Source organism: Pristiophorus japonicus, chromosome 14 (assembly GCF_044704955.1).
Source record: "Pristiophorus japonicus isolate sPriJap1 chromosome 14, sPriJap1.hap1, whole genome shotgun sequence".
Lineage (NCBI taxonomy): Eukaryota > Metazoa > Chordata > Chondrichthyes > Pristiophoridae > Pristiophorus > Pristiophorus japonicus.
In genome coordinates this window covers 115,712,581-115,739,337 of record NC_091990.1, presented here as the reverse complement: position 1 = coordinate 115,739,337, position 26,757 = coordinate 115,712,581, and the positions used below count along the sequence as shown (strand labels likewise).

Below are 26,757 nucleotides of genomic sequence, written 5' to 3'. Positions count from 1 at the left end.
GTGCCTTTTATAGGCCTCTCTCCGAAGTCCCGATTGCCTCTCCACGCACCTCTCGCCGACTCTGGGCCCCGGACTCCCTGCTGTGCCTTTTATAGGCCTCTCTCCGAAGTCCTGACTGCCTCTGCACGCACCTCTTGCTGACTCTGGGCCCCGGACTCCCTGCTGTGCCTTTTATAGGCCTCTCTCCAAAGTCCCGACTGCCTCTCCACGCACCTCTCGCTGGCTTTTGTAGGTGTAGAACCAGTATCTCCCCATCAGAACGCTTTCCTTTGGGTTCAAATGCCCCTGGACCAGTGTACACAAATCATTGTACAATTTCTCCGTGGGTTTCGTTGGAGCAAGCAGATTTTTCATGATGCCATACGTTGGTGCCCCACAGACGGTGAGGAGAATCGCCCTTCGTTTGGCAGCGTTCGTCTCTCCATCCAGCTCGTTGGCTGCAAAGTATTGGTCGAGTCGCTGCACAAGGGTTTCCCAATCATGTCCCTCTGAAAATTTCTCCAGGATGCCCATCGTTGTGTTCGCTATCTATCTTGTCGCCAGTTGTTAAGTATGAAGAAAGAATCAGACTGAATACAGTGAGCTCAAAGTAAAGTATGACCATAGTCTTTTATTGCAGGTCTCCAGAGTGCCTATCCAACCTGTGAGGCCTCCTTAAATACCTGTGCTCCCAAGGGATTATGGGATCCCTTGCGACTCCAGGGGATGAGCCCTCTGGTGGCTATTCAGAGTATATACAAGTTTACATATATAACAATTACAATGTTTCTTTTTATTCCCCCCACTTGAATGGTCCCCTGTACCATGGTACTGTGGTCAGTTTTCTCATCCTCCCTGCAGACCCTGCTCTCATCCACACAGTGGTAAGAACCTCGAACCTGTTGGACAAGAGCATACGTTGAGGCTCCTCTGTCACTCCATCCTGAGTCCCTATACCTTCCTCACTCATAGTCACACCCTCCTGTCCCTGACCACAGATCGAATTTGAATTAATTACTTTAATTAGTGTGACTAGCTCCTGGATCGCAGCGTTCAGGTAACTTTCCCCCTCCCTGATGTGTCGTAGTGTCCGCAGCTCAGACTCCAGCTCATCAACATGGAGCCGAAGTTCCTCGAGCTGCAGGCACTTGCTGCAGATGTGGGTGCCGTGGACCTCAGTGGTGTCCACCAGCTCTCACATGTTGCAACAGTGACACATTGCCTGCCCTTCTATCTCTAATGTATTTAATTAATTAAATTTAGTTTTTCTTTATTAATCCCAGCCCCTCATTTAAGGCCCTTAATTCAAAGCAAGAAAAAAGAGAGAAAGACTCAACAACCAATCACTTCCCTGCCTTCCTGTGACGTTGAATGTAGTCGCCCTGTTTTCCTTTATCGCCCTCTCTTACCTGCTCGCGCTGCTCCCTGCGGTGACTGCTGCTCACTCTTTTATCCCCGCTGCTTCTGGAGTTGTTCCCACACTGATCCTGGGTGTCAGCCCCTAGTTCTAGATTCTCCCACGAGTGGAACCATCCTCTCTGCACTACCATGTCGAGCCCCCCCAATAAGATCATCTCTCATTCTTCTAAACTCCAGTGAGTATAGGCCCAACCTGCTCAACCTTTCTTCATTCAGTCAACCCCTTCATCTCAGGAATCAACCTAGTGAACCTTCTCTGAAGTGCTTCTAATGCAAGTATATCCCTCCGTAATTAAGGAGACCAAAACTGTACACAGTACTCCAGGTGTGGTCTTACTATTGCCCTGTACAGTTATAGCAGGACTTCCCTGCTTTTATCCCAGCGACTCTATCCCCCTTGCAATTAAGGCCAACATTCCATTTGCCTTCCTGATTACTTGCTTTACCTGCATACTAACTTTTTGTGTTTCATGCACAAGCACCCCCAGTTCCCTCTGTACTGCAGCATTTTGTAATTTTTCTCCATTTAAATAATAATTTGCTTTTTTATTTTTCCTGCCAAAGTGGATAATCTCACACTTTCCCACATTATACTCCCTCTGCCAAATGTTTGCCCACTCACTTAGCCTGTCTATATCCCTTTGCAGATTCTTTGTATCCTCCTGACAACTTGCTTTCCCACCTATCTTTGTATCATCAGCAAACTTGGCTACATGACACTCGGTCCCTTCATCCAAGTCATTAATAGAGATTGTAAATGTTGAGGCCCCAGCACCGATCCCTGTGGCACCCCACTAGTTACCGTTTGCCAACCGGAAAATGACCCATTTATCCCGACTCTCTGTTTGTTGTTAGTTAGCCAATCCATGCTAATATATTTCCCCCAACCCCGTGAGCTCTTATCTTGTGCAGTAACCTTTTATGTGACATCTTATCAAATGCCTTCTGCAAATCCAAATACACCACATCTACTGGTTCCCCCTTATCCACCCTGCTCATTACATCCTCAAAGAACTCCAGCAAATTTGTGAAACATGATTTTCCTTTCATAAAACCATGCTGACTCTGCTTGACTGTATTATGCTTTTCCAAATGTCCTACTACTGCTTCCTTATTAATGGACTCCAGCATTTTCCCAACAACAGATGTTAGGATAACTGGTCTACAGTTTACTGCTTTCTGTCTCTCTCCTTTTTTAAATAGGGACGTTACATTTGCAGTTTTCCAATCCACTAGGATCTCTCCAGAATCCAGGGACTTTTGGTAGATTGCAACCAGTGCATCCACTATCTCTGCAGCCACTTCTGTTAAGACCCTAGGATGCAGGACATCAGGTTCAGGGGACTTGTACACCTTTACAAATATTTGTATTTGACTGAGTACTTTTTCTTTAGTGATCATGATTGTTTAAAGTCCCCCCCCGCCTCCCTCTTGCCCCTTGATAATCTATTATTGTGATGTTTTTAGTGTGTTCTACCATGAAGACCGATACAAGAGGAAGACCGAGGAAAAAGAGGTGGAAGCAGAGAGGTTTAGGCAGGGAATTCCAGAGCTTGGGACCTAGGCAACAGAAGGCATGGCCACCAATGGTTGAGCAATTATAATCAGGGATGCTCAAGAGGGCAGAATTAGAGGTGGGCAGATATCTTGGGCCGGGTTGTGGGGCTGAAGGAGATTACAGAGATAGGGAGGAGGGAGGGTGAGGCCATGGAAGGATTTCAAAACAAGGATTAGAATTTTGAAAGCGAGACATTGCTTAACCGGGAGCCAATGAAGGTCAGCGAGCACAGGGGTGATGGGTGCGCGGGACTTGGTGCGGGTTAGGACACGGGCAGCCGAGTTTTGGATCATCTCTAGTTTACATAGGGTAGAATGTGGGAAGACATGTTGGAGTAGCCAAATCTCGAGGTAACAAAGGCATGAGCTGAGCGAATGAGCTGAGGTAAGGGCGGAGACAGGCGATGTTACGGAGGTGGAAAAAGGTGGTCTTAGTTATGCTGCGGTTATGTTGTCGGAAGCTAATTTCGGGGTCAAATATGACACCAAGGTTGCGAACAGTTTGGTTCAGCCTCAGGCAGAAGTTGGGGAGAGGGATGAAATCTGTGGCTAGGGAACGGAGTTTCCCAATTGGCATATGCCGGAAGGCTGACGGATTTCCGGCGGTTTTGTTTACATTATGGATGCAACTCACAGTTGCTGTTCACCCACAGGCTCCGACCTAAACCTCTCAAACCACAACAAATACATCAGCAGCAGTTTCAGTTCCAAGATGGACACATCATAAACTGCAGCTGTCCTTGGCTTGTGGTGGGAGTTCCTGAGATGAATGCACGACCGGGTACTGTAGTCACACTGGTAGAGAAGAAAGCCGACGACATCTTTCAACGCTGGACACTGAGAGAGGACAACAGGTAGAAAAACACTTAAACATCCTTTATCCAAAGCTTTGCTTGTAGCTAAGTACTGTAGAGGTACTATTGAGTTTTCTTTTCTTAAACATTCATTTGCGGGATGTGGGAGACGTTGACAAGGCCAACATTTATTGCCCATCCTTAATTGCCTTTGAAAAAGTGGTGGTGAGCTGGCATCTTGATCTGCTGCATTCCGTGTGGTGAAGGTGCTCCCACAGTGCTGTTAGGGAGGGAGTTCCAGGATTTTGACCCAGCGACGATGAAAGAATGGCAATATATTTCCAAGTCAGAATAGTGCGTGACCTGAATTGAACATAATACCCCAGAGGTTGTATGGAGGGCTACCATGAGAATAATTATGTATGCAGAGCTATTAAGGTACCTGTCGATTTGTGCATTGGATTTTGATTAAGAGCTGAAATCAGTAAGTGATTCGCATCAGTTGTTTATACGATTTCAGCACTCGTGTCCTGCATCAGAGTTCCAGACAGAACTGGAAGTGAGTATTTGTTTGACCTTCCTGCCTCTGTGGTAAACAATCCTTTTCTTTTCTTCACCAACTTGCTGGGATTTCTGCCTCAGTCATAAAATCTGCCTTTCCCAATATCTCGTACAAACTCTCCTTTTTTGTGACGAGCGGTATTTTTTAATAAAAGACTAGATAGATATAGATCGAACGAGTCATTGGAACAAAATACTTATCTTTCAGTCTCTTTTTTTGAAGCTACTCTTTTTCAATGTTTAAATTAAGGTTTGTGCCACAGGTTAAGTACTCCTGTTTCTATAAGAAATTGTCCAATTCTAAAAGAAACACTTGGATTGATATAGCAACTTTCACGACTACCGGACGTCTCAAAGCACTTTACAGCCAATGGAGTACTTTTGGAATGTAGTCACTGTTATAATGTGGGAAACGCAGCAGCCAATTTGTGCACAGCAAGCTCCCACAAACAGCAATGTGATAATGGCCAGATAATCTGTTTTTTTGTGATGTTGATTGAGGGATAAATATTGGCCAGGACACCAGGGATAACTGCCCTGCTCTTCTTCGAAATAGTGCCATGGGATCTATTACATCCACCAGAGAGAGCAGATGGGGCCTCACTTTAACGTCTCATCCAAAAGACGGCACCTCTGACAGTGCAGCACTCCCTCAGCACTGCACTGGAGTGTCAGCCTAGATTTTTGTACTCAAGTCTATGGAGTAAGACTTGAACCCACAACCTTCTGACTCAGAGGCAAGGGTGCTACCCACTAAGCCACAACTGACACTGTAATTTTATGTAATCATTGTGGCCTTTTACCATAGTGTGTCAAGTCAGACTCCGTGATCCGTTATTTGGACAACTAAATAAGATGAACTAAGTTTTCTGAATCGCTCATTTTCCAGGAGGATCTCACATTTCACCCTCTTATTCTGCACAATATCCCTCTAAATTGAAGCGTCACCTAATGTATAGCAGAGCTGAGTGAGCAAATACATTCCCCTGTTTATCAATTGTTTAGCTTTGTAATTCAGGGTTTCTACCTCTGACATATTGGAATATTTATCAAGTGGTGAAGTTTAATCAGCAACCAATTCACTGACTATAACAAGGGGTTGTTGTCAGGAACAAATTGCCAGCAGTAGTATTTAACCATTTCAACTAATGTTTTGGAGGGAAATAGATTTTCATGACATTAATTTTATTCGTTCTGACGATATTTTTCATGTGAGGAAATATAAAGGCTGTGTCTATTTGTACTAACTGAAAGGCAGCGGTTTCACTGATTGGCTCTTCATTTTCACAGGATCTATTGCTGATTGATCCCCTTGAAGAATAAGCACCCTGAAGTTCCTCTGGAATGTGTAACTGGAACTGTCCAGCCCAAGTTCGGACTGACTTTCCAATTTGTAATTCAATGCATTTTGACTTCAGAAGCCACAGAGGATAGATCTCCCCAAAAGCCACCAAATTCCAGCTGAAGTCCCTTACCCCAGCACAAGTCCTGCCTCCGCCAGCTGAAGACCCTTACCCCCGCACATGTGCTGCCTCCCACAGCCGAGGTCCCTTACCCAAGCACAAGTCCTTACTCCCCACCCACATCCCGCCCCCCCCCATAGATGGGGCGTTGTGTGCGGATTGTTAACATGTTTATTGGGTACCAAGTGACAGTGTCATGACGTCTGGATTTCATCCACTCCAACAATGTCCCTTGTAACACACGCAATGAGCTTGTATGCTCTCGGAGGTTGGAAGAATGTGATCAGTCTTATCTGAGTCCCCTCCGATATCCCCCCCGACCTGTGTCTCTCTCTCTCCCCCCACCCCCACAGGCTCTCTCTCTCTCTCTCCCCAAGCTCTCTCTTCCCCCCCAAGCCCTCTCCACCCGCCAAGCTCTCTCTCCCCTCCGCCAAGCTCTCACTCTGCCCCACCCACCGCAAGCTCTCTCCACCCTCCCCTCTCCCCCCCTCCCCCCCCCCCGCCCAGTTTCTCTCTCCTCACGGAGCACTTTACGGTGCTGCTTGACTCTTCAAACTGGCACTGAATGAGAAATGAACTGCTCCTGGCCGCCCTGCTTCTCTCTCTTCCCGCTGCCCCGCCTCTCGCTCTCCCTGCCAGCCCGCTCTTCCCGCCAACCATTCTCCCCGCCACCCTGCTTTCTTCGTCTCTTGCTCTCCCCGCCTCTTGCTCTACTCGCTTCTCACTCTCCCCGCCGCCCCGCTCTCCCCGCTTCTTGCTCTCCCCGCCGCCCCGCTCTCCCCACCACCCCGCTCTCCCTGCCTCTAGCTCTACCCACTTCTCGCTCTCCCCACCACCCCGCTCTCCCTGCCGCCCCGCTCTCCCCACCACCCCGCTCTCCCTGCCTCTAGCTCTACCCACTACTCGCTCTCCCCACCACCCCGCTCTCCCTGCCGCCCCGCTCTCCCTGCCTCTCACTCTCCCCACCTCTCTCCCCACCACCCCGCTCTCCCTGCCGCCCCGCTCTCCCCACCACCCCGCTCTCCCTGCCTCTAGCTCTACCCACTTCTCGCTCTCCCCACCACCCCGCTCTCCCTGCCACCCCGCTCTCCCCGCTTCTCGCTCTCCCCGCCACCCCGCTCTCCCTGCCTCTCACTCTCCCCACCTCTCTCCCCACCACCCCGCTCTCCCCGCCACCCCGCTCTCCCTGCCTCTCACTCTCCCCACCTCTCTCTCCACCACCCCACTCTCCCCACCACCCCACTCTCCCTGCCACCCCGCTCTCCCTGTCTCTCGCTTTCCCCGCCTCTCGCTCTCCCCGCCTCTCGCTCTCCCTGCCGCCCCGCTCCCCCTGCCTCTCACTCTCCCCGCCGCCCCACTCTCCCCACCACCCCGCTCTCCCCGCCACCCCGCTCTCCCTGCCTCTCACTCTCCCCGCCACTCACTCTCCCCACCTCTCACTCTCCCCGCTGCCCTGCTCTCCCCACCGGCCCGCTTCTCTCTCTCCCTGCCGCCTGCTCTCTTCTCTCAAACTGCTGCTGGAACTGGTCCTGGCCGCCCACTGCCTGATCGGAGGCTTGGGGCTGCTGGGGCCTCGGAGCTGTTAATGTATCGGAGGCAGTGGAGGCAATGTGTGGGGCTAGTTCCTGACAGTTTGGGATCGGGCGTTGGGGGGCGGGGGGAGAGGAGGACGCATGCGCAGAATAGGGTTAGTGGGAATTGCAGAAGGGTGACTTAATACAAATAATTAGAAATACGAAGAAAGGCTTGAAGAAGTGGAGCCATTTTGTTAGGACAGAGGAGATTACGGGGTGATTTGATAGAGGTGTTTAAAATTGTGAAGGGATAAGACAGAGTCGATAGAAACAGATTGTTTCCAGTGATTGAGTGATCTAGAACAAGGGGATATGTATACATGATTAAATTTAGAAAAGAGAGCAGGAAAAATCGTGTTTTACACAGGAGGTTGTGAGGCTGTGGAATCTCTTCCATGATCAATGATTGATGTCAACATTTAAGAATAAGTTAGATAGGTGAAGGTTAACACAGGAGAAGACCATTCAGCCCCTCGAGCCTGTTCTACTATTCAATGAGATCATAGCTGATCAACGACCTAACATCATACCATCATACCTTTTGCCCCATCATACCTTTTGTTAACAAAAATCTATCATTTCAGATTTAAAATGAACAATTGATTTGACATCAATTGATGTTTGCAGAACAGAGTTTCAAACTTCTACCACCCTTTGTGTGTAGAAGTGTTTCCTAAATTCACTGCTGAAAATTCTGGCTCTAATTTTTAGATTATGCCCCCTAGTCCTAGAATCCTCAACCAGCGGAAATAGTTTCTCTCTATCTACCCGATCTGTTCCCCTTAATATCTTGAAAACTTTGATCAAATCACCCCTTAATATTCTAAATTCCAGCAAATACAACCAACCCTAGTTTGTGTAGGTGGTTGAAGGAAAGGTGGTTAAATGGAACGGGAACAGGGTGGGCCCATGGGATTAGGACTACAGCTCATGTGGAGGACAGACACCAACATGGACTGGGTGGGCCGAATGGCCAGTTTCTGTTTTGTAATATCTATGTAGTTGTATTTAGAACAGCAGCAATTGGTGTTTCAATAAACTCATTGGCGTTGGGCCTGAATTTGATGAAGGCCTCCGCCCGCCCAAGTGCCGCCCAAAGAATCACCGATGGCCGCTGAGGTCCGTGACGGTACTTTGGGCGGGATTTTCATCACCCAGGTCCCTCGAAGGTCGGTGGACGGCAAATCTGCGATGTATGCCATCAATCTGGGCGGCAGCCAGCGAGAGCTCTCATTCTCGGCGGCAGAGGCGCTTTCCGTCCAAGTGCTGCCGAGGATGGATTCGGGCCCAGGCAGGGTCGAAGAACTAAAAATAAAAAGCGTTAAAAAAACCATCTGACGACCTTCAGGGGACTCCATCCAGGAAAGTACCTGTAAATAAATAATTTAAATAAACTTCACTAACCATTTTTGTAAATAATGCCCATGTTATTACAAGGACATAGGGGCCGAAATTGATGGCATCTTCACACTTAGCGCCGTCCTGCCGTCGACTCCAGCCGACTCCCGCCCGCACCAATCTGGCATCTTGGTGGGCTGGAGTCTACTAACGTGCATCGACCGTCTGCTGACGTCGGCGTTGGCTTCCCGGCGACTCCCCCTCCCGCCCGCTCCAGGCCACGACGAAAGTGGCACTGGGCAGTTCCAGCAGAGGAATGTCAGCAGCAGTGGGTGGTAAAGCCATCATTTTCGGCCCCTATGTCCTTGTAATAACATGGGCATTATTTATAAATGCCATATAGACCATGATTGAGCTCACATCTGCCAGTGGGACCTCAGTATTCCAGGCAGGGGAAGGGGGTCGATTTCAAGTCCCGAGCAGGAAAGAACTGATTTCTGAATCATATTCCCCCCTCCCCCACTCCCTGTTGCCCCATACCTTTCTTCATAGCCTTGCAATTTTTTCCCTTTCAAATATATATCTAAATCCCTACGGAAAATGTGTGATCTTCTCCGCCCGATTTTCCTCCATGCGTCGTGCATATGCCTTTATATATGATATATTAGCCTTTATTGCATGTGGTTGGAGTATAAGAGTAAGGAAGCCATGCTGCAATTATATAGGACTTTGGTGGGACTATACCCGCAGTACGATATACAGTTTTGGTCTCCTTACCTAAGGAAGGATATACTTGCCTTAAAAGGAAAGTTCACCAGATTGATTCCTGGGATGAGAGGGCTGTCCTATGAGGAGTGATTGAGTAGACTAGGCCTATATTCTCCGGAGTTTACAGGAGTGAGAGGTGATCTCATTGAAACATATAAGATTCTGAGGGTGATTGACAGGGTAGATGCTGAGAGTTGTTTCCCTTGGCTGGATAGTCTAGAACCAGGGGGTCACAGTCTCAGGATAAGGAGTCGGCCATTTAGGACTGAGATGAGGAAGAATTTCTTCACTCAGAGGGTGGTGAATCTTTGGAATTCTCGACTCCAGAGGGCTGCTAAGGCTCAGTCGTTGAGTATATTCAAGGCTGAGATCGATAAACTTTTGGTCACTAAGGGAATCAAGAGATATGGGATAGTGCGGGAAGATGTTGAGGTAGAAGATCGACCATGATCTCAGTGAATGGCCGAGCAGGCACGAGGGGCAGAATGGCCTACTCCTGCTCCTACTTCTTATGTTCTTATCTTTATTCCGATCCGCAAGGAGAGAAAGATCTGCCTCGTTAACCCCAAACCGAGCCTGTGAGAACTAACGTAGCTACACTTTGACTGCAGAGGGAATCAGCGCAAACTCTGTGCATTGTCTGTCAACAGGACCTTCCATTTAGCGGGTAATCCTGACCTGGTGCTCGCAGTCTCAATGCCACAAATTAAATCGGGTGACGGCGAGAGTGTGACGGAAATTCAGGGATGTCCAATTATCCTTCAGGTCAGCATCGTTTCCAATATCCCATTCGCCATTGAATTATTTTCTAGCTGTGTAATTATAATGAAACATGAACGTACACAATGTAGTGCAAAGTATATCATTGTATGACAATGTCTTAAAAAAAAGAAAAATCACTGAAATTGTGCAATAAAGATGGTAATGTCCAGCTTACTGTTACTATCACTTTAAGAAAAAGAAAGACGTAGATTTATATAGTGCCTTTTAATGACCACCAGATGTCTCACAGCAGTTTACAGCCAATGAAGTACTTTTGAAGTATAGTCACTGTTGTAATGTGGGAAACGTGGCCGCCAACTGGCGCATAGCAAGCTCCCACAAACAGCAATGTGATAATGACCAGATAATCTGTTTTTTTTATTATGTTGATTGATGGATAAATATTGGCCAGGACACCGGGGATAACTCCCCTGCTCTTCTTCTTCGAAATAGTGCCATGGGATCTTTTACGTCCACCTTAGAGGGCAGACAAAGCCTCGGTTTAACGTCTCATCTGAAAGATGGCACCTCTGAAGGGGCAGCGCTCCCTCAGCCCTGCACTAGAGTGTCAGCCTAGATGTTTTTGGGCTCAAATCCCTGGAGTGGGACTTGAACCCATAACCTTCTGACTCAGAGGTGAGAAGGTGCATTTATACTGAAGCGTTCCACTTTGTGGCATTGCAGGCGTTAGGACCAGCTTAACACTGATGTGGAGGGGATAGCCTCACACTAGCTTACATTGGACACTAGATGGAGTGTAACTCCGGTACAGAGCCAGAATGGGTTTCAAAAGTTGCTGTGAGAACCAAGGTCAGACTTCTCCCAGAGGTAACACTCTTGTCTTTGAGTCATAAAGCTGTGATTTCAATTTCCATTCTAAGAGACTTGAGCGCATAAACTAGGCTGACACTTTATTGCAATACTGGGGAAGTGTTCGAGGTTCCTCTGCCCTTTCAAGTGAATGTGAAAGATCCCATGCACCTTTCAAAGAAGAGTTGTCCTGGTGTCCTGGCCAATGTTTATCCCTCAACCAACACCACTTCAAGCAGCTTATTTGGTCATTTATCTTATTGCTGTTCGTAGGGCCTTGCTGTGCACAAATTGGCTGCCACGCAATGTCAGCCGTGGCTCAATGGGGAAAATGCTTTTTGAAACTTTTGAAACCCATTCTGGCTCTGTACCGGAGTTACACTCCATCTAGTGTCCAATGTAAGCTAGTGTGAGGCTATCCCCTCCACATCAGTTTCAGGAGGTTCAAACCCCACTCCAGAGTCTTGAGCACATAATCTAAGCTGACACTTCGGTGCAGTTCTGAGGGAGTGCAGTACTAAGGGAGTGCTGCACTGTCAGAGGTGCCGTCTTTCGGATAAGACGTTAAAGCAAGGCCTTATCTGCTTTCTCAGGTGGACGTAAAGGCGTTAAGAACATAAGAACATAAGAAATAGGAGCAGGAGTAGGCCATACAGCCCCTCGAGCCTGCTCCACCATTTAATATGATCATGGCTGATCGGAACATGGACTCAGGTCCACTTCCCTGCCCGCTCCTCATAACTCCTCATTCCCTTATCGGTTAAGAAACTGTCTATCTCTGTCTTAAATCTATTTAATGACCCAGCTTCCACAGCTCTCTGAAGCAGCAAATTCCACAGATTTATAACCCTCTGAGAGAAGAAATTCCTCCTCATCTCAGTTTTAAATGGGTGGCCCCTTATTCTAAGATTTTGCCCCCTAGTTCTAGTCTCCCCCATCCATGGAAACATCCTCTCTGCATCCACCTTGTCAAACCCCCTCATAATCTTATACGTTTCGATAAGATAACCTCTCATTCTTCTGAATTCCAATGAGTAGAGGCCCAACCTATTCAACCTTTCCTCATAAGTCAACCCCCCTCATCTCCGGAATCAACCTAGTGAACCTTCTCTGAACTGCCTCCAAAGCAAGTATATCCTTTCTCGAATATGGAAACCAAAACTGTACGCAGTCATAGGCAATCCCTCAGAATCGAGGAAGACTTGCTTCCACTCTAAAAATGAGTTCTTAGGTGACTGAACAATCCAATACGAGAACCGCAGTCCCTGTCACAGGTGGGACAGACAGGCGTTGAGGGAAAGGGTGGGTGGGACTGGTTTGCTGCACGCTCCTTCCACTGCCTGTGCTTGGTTTCTGCATGCTCTCGGCGATGAGATGCAGTATTCCAGGTGTGGCCTCATCAATACCCTGTATAATTGTAGCAAGACTTCCCTGCTTTTATACTCCATCCCCTTTGCAATAAAGGCCAAGTTTCCATTGGCTTTCATGATCACTTGCTGCACCTGCATACTAACCTTTTGTGTTTCATGCACCAGGACCCCCAGGTCCCATTGTACCGCAGCACTTTGCAATTTTTCTCCATTTAAATAATAACTTGCTCTTTGATTTTTTTTCTGCCAAAGTGCATAATCTCACACTTTCCAACATTATGGGCCCAAGTTTCGGCCTCAGCTGCTCCTGATTTTTTGGAGCAACTGGTGTAGAACAGAGTATCTTAGAAATTCAAATTTTCGGCATTTAGTTTGCTCCAGTTCTAGTCAGTTAGAACCGTTTCATTTTGGAACAGAATTTTTTTTTCAAAAGGGGGCGTGTCCGGCCACTTACGCCTGTTTTCAAAATTTCGGCAGTGAAAACTTACTCCAAACTAACTTAGAATGGAGTAAGTGAAGATTTTTGTATGCTCGAAAAAACCTTGTCTACACTTTAGAAAATCAGGCGTAGGTTACAAATCAGGCGTGGGGAATTGGGGGGGGGGTTAAAGGGAAGTTTACAAACAGTAAACACTTCAGTTTTACAAATAAAGAGCCATCATCAATAATAAATGATAAAAACATCAATAAATCAACCAATAAATCAATCAAAAGAAATTAATAAGAATTTTTTTTTTTAAATCAATAAATAAAACATTTTCTACTTACCGACTGCAGCACCAGAAGCCCTCCAACAGCGTGTTGGGATGCCCCCCGCCCCCAGTGTGTCTCTATCAGTGTCTCTATCTCTCTGTCTTGTCTGTCTGTGTGTGTCTCTCACTCTCTATCTGTCAGTGTCTGTGTTTCTGACAGCGAGGGGAGGGGGAGAGAAGGGGGAGAGGAGAAGGGGAGGAGGAGAAGGAGAAGGGGGGGAGGAGAAGGGAAAAGGGGGGAGAGGAGAAGGGAAAGGGGGGGAGAGGAGAAGGAGAAAGAGAATGGGGGGGAAAAGGAGAAGGGGGGATAAGGAGAGTGAGGGAAAAGGAGAAGGGGGGGTAAAGGAGAAGGGGGGGAAAGGAGAAGAGGGGGAGGAAAGGAGAAGGGGGAGGGAGGCTGAATGGGCCGGGCCCAGCCGGGCCCAAGACTTCGGGCAGGGCCCGTCCCCAGCACCAGATTTACAGGTAGGTGGCATTGGGTCGGATCGGGTCCGGGGTCCGGGGTCGGGACTGCGGGTCGGGTCGGGGGGAGCGCGGGTCGGGGTCGGGAGCGTGGCTCGGGTCAGAGGGGCGGAGGGAGGTCGGGTCGGGTCCGGGGGGGGGGGGGGGGGAGGAGGGAGGTCGGGTTGGTTCGGGTTGGGGGGGGGAGGGAGGGAATGCGTGTCGGGTCGGGTTGGTTCGGTTCGGGTCGGGGGGGGTGGGGGGCAGAGGGAGGTCGGGTCGGGTCGGTTTGTGTCGGGGCGGGGGGAGGGAGGTCAGGTTGGGTCGGGTCGGGTCCGGTTGGGGGGGGCGGTGGTTCGGGAGCGCGGGTCGGGTTGAGGGGCTGCTGGGAGGGAGGTCAGTTCGGTTCGGGTCGGGGCGGGGGGAGGGAGAGGGAGGCCAGGTCGGGTGCGGGGGGGGGGTGTACCGCGCGGGTCGGGTCCGATCCGGTCCGGGAGCGGGGGGGGGGGGGCGGGGAAGCAGGAGTCGGGTCGGTGTCGGGGTCGGGTCCGGGGCGGGGTGGGGGGAGGGGGAAGCGGGAGTCGAGTCGAGTCGGGAGGAAGCAGGAGCTGGGCGTGGGAGGAGCCTTATGCATGCAGCCCCAGTGAGGCCATTTGGCCTGGGCTAGGGGCTGCGTGCTTCGGGCCCCTCCCACACAGTTTTGGGCGCCTGGAGCTACTGCACATGCGCGCCCACTGTAGCGCACATGTGCAGAGGTCCCGGCACTGTTTTCAGCGCAGGGACCTAGCTCCGCCCCCCACAGCTCGTGCTGCGTCGCGCCCGGTTCCAGAGTACCAGCACGGAGCCGGAGAATCTGTAAGTTTTTTTTAGGCGCACTTTGTGGCGCAAAAAACGGGCGTCCAGGTCGGGGCTGCGCCGTTCCAGGCGCGGCCCGAAACTTGGGCTCTGTACTCCATCTGCCAAATTTTTGCCTACTCACTTCGTCTGTCTATGTCCTTTTGCAGGTTTTTTGTGTCCTCCTCATACATTGCTTTTCCTCTCATCTTTGTATTGTCAGCAAACTTGGCTACGTTTCACGTTCCAAGTCATTAATATAGATTGTAAATAGTTGGGGTCCCAGCATTGATTCCTGCAGCACCCCACTAGTTACTGATTGCCAACCTGAGAATTAACCATTTATCCCGACTCTCTGTTTTCTGTTAGTTAGCCAATCCTCTATCCATGCTAATATATTATCCCCAACCCGTGAATTTTTATCTTGTGCAGTAACCTTTTATGTGGCACTTGTCACATGCCTTCTGGAAGTCCAAATACACCACATCCACTGGTTCCCCTTTATCCACCCTGTTCATCCTCAAAGAATTCCAGAAAGTTTTTCAAACATGACTTCCCTTTCATAAATTCATGCTGCCTCTGCCTGACTGAATTATGTTTTTCCAAATGTCCTACTACTGCTTCTTTGATAATGGATTTGAAGAAGGGCAGGGGATTCTCTCCAGTGTCCTTATCAATGCATTTTACAGCTAATTAAGTATATTTTGAAGCATAGTCACTGTTTAATGCAGGAAATGCAGCAGCCAATTTGCGCACAGCAAGCTCTCACAAACAGCAATGAGACAATGACCAGATAATCTGTTTTAGTGATGTTGATTGCGGGATACATATTGGCCAGGACATTGGGGAGAACTCCCCTGCTCTTCTTCAAAATAGTGCCATGGGATCTTTTACGTCCACCTGAGAGAGCAGATATTTAATGTCCCATCTGAGAGACGGCATCTCTGACAGCGCAGCACTCCCTCAGTACTACACAGAAATATCAACCTGGCTTTCATGCTCAAGTCTCTCGAGTGGGGCTTGAACCCATGTTCTTCTGACTTAGTGCCGAGAGTGTGACTCACTGAGCTAAGGCCAGCAGGAATCCAACGTATCTTAAAATGTTCTGCTTTGTAATGGTGGCTACAAATATCTCCCTTTATCTGCATTTGCATTTCCTCAATGTAATACTTTTAATATCTCACCACAGAAGTACAAAGGATACCGTTATGGAGTGGCCAATCAGAAATGGTTCTGGGAGCCGGAGATGAAAGTGCTGTGTGCTTTTTATACCTCAGTGTTGGACAATGAAATTACAGCAGCCAACCAGGCCTCTGTCTGCACCTTCTGCATCTGTAGAACAGTGGATCTACACCAACCTGTAAGTGAATCAAAAGCCCTGTTTCCATTATAATCTCTTATAAAGTCTATCAAACCTTTATGGTTGCAGATACGTGGATGTTTGGAGCAGTTACATCAGCCCGACTGATAATGAATATTGAACCAATGCCTCAGCCAGGCTTACGAAATCGAGAGGGTGGAATTGCCCTTTTTTTTATAGCCCCATTAGCACCTCCGGGGGGCGCTAATGAGGCGCATCGAGGTTATTGCCTTGATAGCACCTCCGGGGAAATTGGCCCCGGTCGATGTCACCGCTAGCTTCGCGGGTCGCTGCGCTACCACCTCGGGAGTGCCCCTCCACAGACATGGACCACCTGCAATAGCACTCCGTTTCCATTGAGGAGCAGAAGGGCCGAATTCTGCACCGGGGGCGGAACTTCCAGGCAGGGTGATAAATGTCCCGGCCCCGGAAGGTTACCGCCTCCAAACAGGGTGCTGGGCAATGCCCCCCCGCGCCCCCTAGTTTTCTTGGAATCTAGCTTCAGATTTGTTTTATGATGTTACAGAAATGGAGCAATAATGAAGCCAAGTCTAATATTCCATCCTTGGTCCTGGTTGGTGTGTTAGTCTCTTTAGACCACAAAGTACCCTGACATATCCCATATACGACCAGCAAACATTGATCCACGAGTTTCTCTATGAGGGATTTTCATGTAGTCAACCACATCTCCTAGATTGATCAATAGCAATTGTCGATAAAGGACACTTGGGCTAGAGTTCATGTCCATTGACTACAAATGAGTGAAAGGTCTAGCCCACCACATGCCTCCCTTCCCATAAAACTGTTAGAAACAGCAGACACTTTTCACTAAATCATAGCATCTTACAGCATAGAAGGAGACAATTTGGCTCATCGTGCCTGTGCCGGCTCTTTGAAAGAGCTATTCAATTAGTGCTACTCTCCTGCTCTTTTCAATATATCCAATTCTCTTTTGAAAGTTACTACTGAATCTGCTTCCACCACCCTTTCAGGCAATGCATTCCAGATCATAACAACTCGCTGTGTAAAAAAAAATGTCCCTCATCTCCCCTCTGGTTCTTTTCCCAATTACCTTAAATCTGTGTCCTCTGGCTATTGACTCTACAGCCAGTGGAAACAGTTTCTCATTATTTGCTCTATAAAAACTCCTCATGACTTTGAACACCTCCAATTTGTCTCCCCTTAACCTCTGGTCTAAGGAGTACATTCCCAGCTTCTCTAGTATCTCCATTTAAATGAAGTCCCTCATCCCTGGACCTCTTCTCCATTCTCTTCTCATCAAAGTCACAAATGACATCCTTTGTGACTGTGACAATGGTAAACTATCCCTCCGCATCCTTCTGGACCTGTCGGCAGCCTTTGACACAGTTGACCACTCCATCCTCCTCCACCAATGTCCAGCTAGGTGGAACTGCACTCGCCTGGTTCCATTCTTATCTATCTAATTGTAGCCAGAAAATCTCTAGTAATGGGTTCTCTTCCCATTCCCGCATTGTTATCTTTGGTGTCCCCCAAGGATCTGTCTTTGGTCCCCTCTTATTTCTCATCTATATGCTGCTCCTTGGCGATATCATCCGAAAACACGGAGTCAGTTTCCACATGTACACAGACGACACCCAGCTCTACCTCTCCGCCACTTCTCTCGACCCCTGCTTGGCATCTAAATTGTCAGATTGCTTGTCCGACATCCGGTACTGGATGAGAAGAAATTTTCTCCAATTAAATATTGGGAAGACTGAAGCCATTATCTTTGGTCCCTGTCACAAACTGCGTTCCCTAACCACTGACTCTATCCCTCTCCCTAGCATCAATCTGAGGGTGAACAATATTGTTCGCAACCTAGGTGTCATATTTGACCCTGAAATGAGTTTCCAGCCACATATCCGCATAACTAAAACCGTCTTTTTCCACCTCCGTAACATTGCTCGCCTCCGCCCCTGCCTCAGCTCTTCTGCTGCTGAAACCCTCATTCATGCCTTTGTTACCTCTAGACTTGACTACTCCAACTAACTCCTGGCCGGCCTTCCACATTCCATACTAGGTAAACTTGAAGTCATCCAAAACTCAGCAGCCCACACCAAGTCAAGATCACCCGTCACCCCTGTGCTTTCTGACCTACATTGGCTCCTGATTAAACAATGCCTTGAGTTCAAAATTCTCATCCTTGATTTCAAATCACTCCATGGACTTGCCCCTCCCTATCTCTGTAATCTTTTTCAGCCTCACAATCCCACAAGTTGTATGTGCTTCTCAAATTCTGGCCTCTTGAACATCCCTCATTTTCACTGCTCAACCATCGGTGGAAGTGCCTTCAGCTGCCTGGGCCCTAAGCTCTGGAACTCCCTCTCTAAACCTCTACGTCTCTCTACATCACTTTCTTCCTTTAAGACGCTCGTTAAAACCTACCTCTTTAAACAAGCTTTTGATCATCTGCCTTAATTTCTTCTGTGGCTCGGTGTCAAATTGATCTGTTTGCCTGTAACACTGTTGTGAAGCGCCTTGGGACATTTTACTACGTTAAAGGCGCTATTTAAATAAAAGTTATTATTATTCCTTCACTCCCTCCTGTGGTGTATGTAACACACAAATCACTGACTCCACACAGTCTGGTGTAAATCTAACTGCTGTGACCTTCGTCCTTTATTGTTCAGCTCCAGAGTGCCTCTCAGGTGTGGTGGTCAGCCTTATATAGCACCTGTTGCAGGTACTACCAGGGTTTCCCAGCACAGCACCCTCTGTGGTGTGGCATAGTGCTTACATTACATTTAAGGTATTGGGACGATACACACATCATTACATAACATCACCTTCCCCCCCCCACCAGGACGCAGGACAACGATACACACATCATTACATAGCATCACACTTGTCCAACGGAAGGCAGGTGGGCATAGACAGTGCATTAGTATGGTACATATTATCTGGTACATTAACTGGTTATTGACTGGTAACGGATCCTTGATTTCCTTGTTAGCCGTTATCATTAATTGTACTTCATCCATTATTTTACACAAATACAGTGGCCATTCAGCATTAAAAAAGTAATTCTTATTATAAATTCACTATCTCACATTAACATAGCTCATTTTAGACTCGCTCTGCCTTACAGAAGTCCTTTGTGGGGACCACCTCTTGGTAAGGCCCTTTTAAGACTCCCGGGTGCATTTCCTTTTTAAGGCACCATCTTTGATGCAGGAGGATTCCACGAGGCTTCTCCTTGGGCGCCGCCATCTTTGATGCTCTGCTGCTCTGAACACGATGCCGCCGCCATCTTCTTCTCCGCCGCTCCAGATGCCCTCCACCGTCACAGCCTCCGCTCCCCTCCGCTGCCTCCTGACTTGCCGCCTCTCCTGCGGCCATCGTGGCCTCTCCAGCGGCCGCACTTGCCGCGTCCCCCATGGCCTCCGTAGCCCCTGACCTCCAGCTGCTGCCGCCGCCCGACACTAACAGCTCCTCGGCGGGGCTCTTCCGAACCGCCGGCCATCCTGGATCCCTCGCACCCCGCCAGCTCACTCCCCCCCCACTAGGCCCCTCTGTGCAGGGCTGCTTGCCTGTGGGGGCTGAGGCTGCAGGGTCTCTGTGTGAGGCCCAGGGCTGGGACTTGCTTGTGGGGGCTGGGGCTGCAGGATCTCTGTGTGAGGTCCGGGCCTGGGACTTGCCTGTGGGTGGATTGAGGCTGCAGCTCCAGCTCGGTTGGCGCTGCTCCCTGGGGACCCGTGGCACGGCAGCACCCCGGTGAGCAGCAGCCTGTGGGGTGGTGAAGTCTTCCCAGCTCCCACGGACCGTCCCCATCCACCTCCGGCCGAGTAGTATCGGCCCATCGTCTGCAACGACCCACAGAGGTAAAGCGTGCATCTCGTCCCTGTGGGATACCTGCACCTCCGCTCTGCCAAGAACAGGTATCAGTTCCCTGGTGTAGGTACGCAGCTTCACCATGACCAGGACCAGCTTGGGTCGTGCAGCTGGGTTAATCCACAGTTTATCAAAAGTTCTCCGACTCATCAACGATGGACCCGAGCCCGTGTCCACTTCCCTTATCACTGGGGGCGAATTATCAGTACACGTGTGCAGTCCAAACACCTCATCATCTTCTACCTGCTCCTCGCTGAACAGTGGACCATCCCCCATCTCCTCAGCCACATGGTGAGTCTGATTTCTTTTACACATACGCTGAAGGTGGCCTTTCAGGTGGCAGGTATTGCACGTGTAATCCGCAAATCTGCACCGGTGAGCCCATGGCTTCCTCCACAACGCCAGCATGGTGCTGCTTGATTGGCCCCCCTCAGCGGACTCTGAGTTCCAGGATTCCGAGGTCCATGCTCTCTGCCCCGGGCAGAGCCACGTTCTGCAGTTTTGTCCGTGGTGGGCGCCATCCTGTGGACAGTGCCTGCCGGGTTCGAGACTGTGTGGATTATTTGCTTGGTGCTGCAAGTCGAGGTCATATATGCCCGGCTGATGGTGATGGCCTTTGTCAGAGTGACTGTGGGTTCCGTGGCCAACAGCTTGTGAAGGAGGCCCTCATGGCCAATCCCCATGACGAAAACGTCCCGCAAAGCCTCGTCAAGGTGTGCGCCAAAATCACACGGCGCCGCGAGTCTCCTGAGGTCCGCAGCATATTTGGTGACATCCTGGCCCTCGGGTCTGCAGTGATGGTAAAATTTGTATCTGGCCGTGAGGATGCTCTCCTTCGGTTTCAACTGGTCACGAATGAGTTCAGTCAGCGCCTCGTATGACTTGTCCCTGGCGCTCCCAGGTGCCAGCAAATCCCTGACGGGACAGTAAACCTCATCTCCACAACTGGAGAGCAATATCGCCTTACGCTTATCTCTCATTGCGTATGTGTCCTCCGTCAGGTCATTTGCTGTGAAGTAGTACTCGAGCCTTTCCGTAAAGGCCTCCCAATCATTGCCCACGGTAAAATCCTTTAGCGAGCCCAGAGTAGCCATGGTTGCGTGGAGTTCGTCCGCTTCCTCGTTGCCAATGTGAAGTATGTAGCACACAAATCACTGACTCCACACGGTCTGGTGTAAATCTAACTGCTGTGACCTTCGTCCTTTATTGTTCAGCTCCAGAGTGCCTCCCAGGTGTGGTGGTCAGCCTTATATAGCACCTGTTGCAGGTACTACCAGGGTTTCCCAGCACAGCGCCCTCTGTGGTGTGGCTTAGTGCTTACATTACATTTAAGGTACTGGGACGATACACACATCATTACATAACACCTACCATCAAAATTAACTCAACACTTGAATCACATCTTTATTGATGCAAGAAACCAAAATAATTGGGCACCACCAGTTATGAAGTTAATGGTTGAATATGTTCAACAGAAGCATGCATGTTCCGAAGGGACTTCAGGGGAGGCGGATGGCCACTCTATTACATTTAGTGTCCTTGAACGCAGAACCAATGAAGGTTTCCTGCTATAATGATCTGTTATATGGTTCACTGGCCTTCTCATAACTATTAGCTAGGTTTTTCCACCCCATGAAGCTTGTAGATGACTTCCATCATTGCCAAGTTCAGCCCGTCAACACAGCTTTAAAGGACAATTGTGGTTGCCACTGGCAGCCTAGCCATTGACGTAGATCAGGAATTTCCTCGGACCTGCTCCTGCTCCATTTCGGTAAACTCACCGGAACGGGGTTTCCGCTACATTTCCCGTGAAGTGACGGCAGCAGAGCAGGAGCAACTCCGCGGCATTTCCCAACCATAATAGGCAGAGCGCAGTGTTTTATAGATTTCTCCGCAGAAGTATTAATACTGCAACGTGGGAGCCACTCCCAGAACAGGCTGCTTTATCCATGCCACAACATAACCGGTGTTGTCGACGGGAATAGGAGGAGTTTATTGAGGTGTATTGCAGTGCGGGGTGTAGCGGGGCTGCAATTTGAGTTGATAAGCATGTAGGACAGCTCTCTATAAACTGCTACAGATATGTACCCATCTGTTGTGTAAGATCTTTACTCCCAAGGCTCTGGTCCATGACTATTAAATTGTACAAACCTTAGTGACTAAGTGCTCCAATAAAATTTTACAGCACTTTGGAACAAATTACAACTCTTTCTGTGGAACCCTGATATAAATAAAGAAATAAAACTGAGATGAGGAGGAATTTCTTCTCTCAGAGGGTTGTAAATCTGTGAAATTCACTGCTCCAGAGAGCTGTGGTGGCTGGGTCATTGAATATATTTAAGTTGGGGATAGACAGATTTTTGAGCAATAAGGGAATAAAGGCTTCTGGGAAGCAGGCAGCGAAGTGGGGCTGAGTCTATGATCAGATCAACCAAGATATTATTGAATGGCAGACCAGTCTCGAGGGGCCAAATGGCCTACTCCTGCTCCTATTTCTTATGTTCTTATGTTCTTATTATTGACCAACATCTTAAACCAAATTTAGTGGAGGAGCTTGAGGATCAGATCAGGTCCTCATCTGCACGACAGTTCCAATTTCCACAGTGGACCATCGCAACCATTAAAACCTTTATACTTAACCTCATGAACGGCAAATAATGTTTAGATTACTCTCAAAGAGAGTAAAGTGGAGAAGAAATATTGGCCCAGAATTTGCCCACGAGCGGATGCCTCTGACTGCAAACATTTCTATGAAAGGACCTGTTATTCCTGGAGTTTCGGAGACTTCTGGTCCTGGACCTCTATGCGCAGGCCTGCAGAGAGGCCCACATATCCCAGGAGCATAAGGGCTTCGTTTGCATCACTGGGATCACGTGGGCCGGCCCAGCTTATCAGAGTAGGGGTATCCCATTCCGTTTCGGAATCACCATAAATATGAATGGGAATACCCCTCAAAACACTTGAGATAATTTTTTTTAAATCATCACATATTTAAAATTAATCAAAATTAAATTTAATTAATTAATTAAAACAAAAATTAAATTTTTTGAAAAATAAATTTACATATTTTAAAGGGTTTAAAAATAAACTTACCTTATTTAACAGGATTTAAAATGTTTGCATTATTGAAAAAAGTGTATTATTCTGTGTTTTAAAAGTCTTGCGCTGATAAAAGCAGGCCCTCACACCTTTTATCAGTCGTAAGCATTTCAATGGCATTCGCTAAGCAGGAGTTGGGGAAATAGCCCAATGCTCCACCCACAGAGGCCCTTTACTTCTGGATGTATGTGGATTCTTGACAGATCGCAAGTTCCGGGTTTAGGAGCATGTGCTTCGCATACCTAAACCCGGAACTTGCGTGGCCCCTATGGGCGGGTGTGCAGCTTGTATCCATCTATAGGGGCCGCGAATTCAGGCCCAGTGTTCTTGAGAAAGAATGGTAAAGAGGAGCCATTATGAAGAAAAGCATGTGGCTTTGATAAAGTAATACCTTATATATAAACAAAACTACCGTGTTTCAAACGGTTGAGCCTAGAAAAATAAAACAGGAAAAATTCATCGTAGCTGTCTCAACTCTAAAGTCTGGAACTCTCTCCCTAAACCCCTCTACCTGCTACTTCTCTGTCCCATGCCAAATGCCTCTTTGAAAACTGTTCCACTGTCACTCATCTCCCCTAATTCCTTTCCTGCTATTGAGTCACGCCAAGTTCTGCTCTGTAAAGCACCATGGAAGTTCTCTATGTTAAAGGGGCTATAGAAATATCTAAGTGAATTTTTACCCCAAAATGTGTAGTTTGGGGGTTCGGGACAGATGTTAAAATGATTTAAAATCTCAAACCCTCGCCTCCAGCCCGTCCACTTCGAGGTTTAATGGAGACAGGACAAGGGGTAGGCAGCCTACCGCTCCCAGTAGATGGGTTGAAAATGTCACTATTTTGGTGAGGCTGGCTGCCTCTGGCCAGCTGGGTTTCCCAGACCTTTGGAAACACAGCAGCTGAAGGCAGACTAGGATAGTTCTGGGGAGAAGGTAAGTGCATTTTCAGCACTGCTTGTGGTCTTACAACAGTGACTGCACTGCAAAAGTACTTCATTGCCTGTAAAACACTTTGGGACATCCTGAAGTTGTGAAAGATGCTATATACATGCAAGTCTTTCCTTTCCTTTTTTCCTTTCAGAGGAAGCAGGGGTGCCTCTGCCTGGCACCCAAGCTCCCTTCCATTAGCCTCCCCCCATACAAAGACCTCGGGTCGTGAATCAGACACCCACCCCTTCCCCTCCCCCTACCCAGAATCAGACCTTCCCCCAGGGTCAGGGATCAAACAGCCCCCATGCTCCCAGTAGCTGGTCTAGCCTATATGTGACTCCAGACCCTCAGCAATATGGTTGACCCTTAACTGCCCTCTGAAATGGCCTAGCGAGCCACTCAATTGTAACAAACTGCTACAAGAAACAATAATAAGAATAAAACCGGATGGACCACCCGGCATCGACGTCGGCACAGGCTATGGACACAACGGCACACACCCCCAGGCTCCGTACCTGCTCCTGCAGCCTGCTGCGGAGCCCTCTCCACCCGACTCGAAGCCAAGCCTGTCAATCAGGCTGACATCTGGGTGGGGAACCTGCCAAAGAGAAAAAATATGGAGTTAAAACTCTACGGCATTGCAGGGAAACCCAAATTTCCGTCCGTACTTAAGTGTTGGCTGCATATGTTGATACCACAAGCCGCAGCCAGAATAAAGATGATTGGGTAATTCCCCCATCAGTCACGCCTGGGCAGTGTGTAGCAAAACCATAAATGAGTTGCTCAAAAATCATGTTGTGTGGAGAGACTAGAGAAGCTGGGATTGTTCTCCTTAGCGCCGAGAAGGTTAAGGGGAGATCTAATGGAGGTGTTCAAAATTACGACTGGTTGATAGAGTAACTAAACAGAAATGGCAGCAGGGTCGGTAACCAAAGGACTCAGATTTAGAGTAAATGGCAAAGGAACCATAGGAACAAAGGGCTGGATTTTCAGCTTTGATGTTTCTGGGGCGATAATGGTGGCGGTGCGGGAAAGTTAGCGCCCAGGAACAGTTTGCGCTTCAGTGGGTAAGTTTGGGCAGCTGGGCCCTGAGTCAAGGGACACAGCGCTAAGGGAGGCGTTGTTCACCTTTCTTAGGGTGTTAGGATGGGAAACTCCCGAGCTAAAGTGCCGGCCTGGGAGTGCTCCGAGAGACGTCCTGGGTGGGGGGGGGGGGCGGTGGTGGGAGGGTGGGGGCAAAAAAGACCTAAAAAAAACTCAGAAAAACATTCCCAAAACATTGCCCATGCCACCACTACAAAAATGGCTAAAAAAAATGTTAAAAAAACAATTACACTTCCCTTAGGAGTCCATTACTTACCTCTTCGCCGACGGGATGGTTGAACCACCCTGATTTCCCAGGCAGTCACTGCGAGGCGCGCTACTGGGCAGACGGACTGGGCAGGAGCTCAAACTTGCGCCGGTGTCGCAACCAGGGGCATTGCACACTGGATGCAGTTCTTCCGGGTGGTGCTGCACTGTGCTGCTGCAAAACCCGACCCAAGGATCGCGGCTGGGCGCTTGAGGCTGACCGCTCTCCCAGAAGATCCGGGGCCAGTATTTTACCGGCTGATCGGCAAGTCGGCCGGCAAAGATTTTTCCATGGCAGCCGTGGCAGTGGGCCCTCCCCTTTAAGGGCCACTGCGCTGCCGGGCCGCACTCAGTGCGGGGATGGTGCACTGGCAGAAAAACCTGTCGGGGGCACTGCGCAGTGGGGGATCGACGAGTTCAGCTGAATATCGGTAGGTAAGTATTTTTATTGAATAAAATTGGTGATGCATCCACTCGGGCGGGATGGGGTCAAGGCCGAAAAATCCCCGCCCTGAATTTAGGTTGGGTTGGCTAGTTTACCCCAAAACAGCGGCCAATTGCTTTTTAGGAATGGCCGCCGCAAATTGGGCATTAACGGGTCTCTTTGAGACCTTGAATTTCGGCCCCCAGAACTGTGCCTAGTACTGCAAGGGGCCGAAATTCACCGCTGCTGGAATTCGGGTCGCACCAACCATTTTTGTAGTGTTTTGGCCTCCACAATGGATGCAGTGGCCCATCTTGCGAAATTCAGCACTTTGTCATTTTTTTTCAAGCGGGGAGGAAGTTGGTCATAATGGGGGCGGAGTCTCCGCCGTTATCACTCATCAGCGCCGGGCTGGTGACTTCATCGCGCTGGCGCATCATAACGTCTCTCTCCTTCACTTAAAGGGGAGGGCCGCTGCGCGCTCTGCATCGTTTTAATTTAAGTCCACTGGGCCACCAGGGTTTCGACTGGGCCAGTGGCCTATTGGCGGCCCGGCCGAACCTGGGGTCATAATTGTTGTGTCGACATGGCAGCCGGCCGACAAATAAAAATAAGATGGCGGCCGCTGCAGTGTGCCATTAAACACAGTGCACCGCCGGAAAAAGCCCTGAGGAGAATTTTGCGAACGGCAGCCATTCGACGAAAAATCGGCGATCGTTCGACACCGCCGCATGGCGCTGCTTTCTGGCAGTAATAGGCCTTATCGGGAGGCTGAATTTCGGTCCCCAAAATGTACAGATTTTCTCATGCAATGGCGCAGTTGTATCTGTCGAAATACTCATATTTGAATCTCCTGTTTTATTCTCTTTAATTTCTGTATTAGGGTTATTACTTTACCCATGCCAGCACGAAGCAGAGAACCCTGGTTTGTTTGGCATGCGCTAGGGCACTGAGGGGGCGGAACGTTATGACAAAACTCCACCCAGGTAACTCATTCATCTGTGCCACAGGCTGCAAACATAGCCAAATTGAAGAAACCGGGCCTTTTAAGTGCAGCAGAGTTGCAAAGGTAAGTTATGCTTTAATCTGGATTAATATTTAATGAAGTGTGTATTGACACCACTGTGTCAGCGAATGAGTTACAGTGTTTCAGCCAATGAGTTGGGGAGAGTGGGATTTACAGCAGGTTTCAGGGCAAACAGAATCTATTTACTCATCAAACAGAAAACAGAGTCTGGACTCAACATCGAGTTCAACAATTTTAGAGCGTAACCACTGCCAATGTTTGGCTCCCTCCGCCCCCGCACCCCTCCCCCTCCCAGAGC

General features: G+C 48.9%; 1 protein-coding gene across 7 annotated transcripts in view; it reads left to right on the top strand.

Moving 5' to 3' along the window:
• The window catches only part of LOC139280046 (doublecortin domain-containing protein 1-like), a 761,217-nt gene that overhangs the window by 605,000 nt on the left and 129,460 nt on the right, over positions 1 to 26,757 (top strand). For 6 of the 7 annotated variants that reach the window (XM_070899504.1, XM_070899503.1, XM_070899506.1 and 3 more), the window contains 4 exons: positions 3,609 to 3,809; positions 10,104 to 10,218; positions 15,612 to 15,782; positions 26,316 to 26,501. In XM_070899504.1, coding sequence (XP_070755605.1) covers positions 3,609 to 3,809; positions 10,104 to 10,218; positions 15,612 to 15,782; positions 26,316 to 26,501 — 673 coding nt within the window. The remainder of the gene's footprint in view (positions 1 to 3,608; positions 3,810 to 10,103; positions 10,219 to 15,611; positions 15,783 to 26,315; positions 26,502 to 26,757) is intronic. The other variant, XM_070899505.1, reaches the window with a different exon arrangement.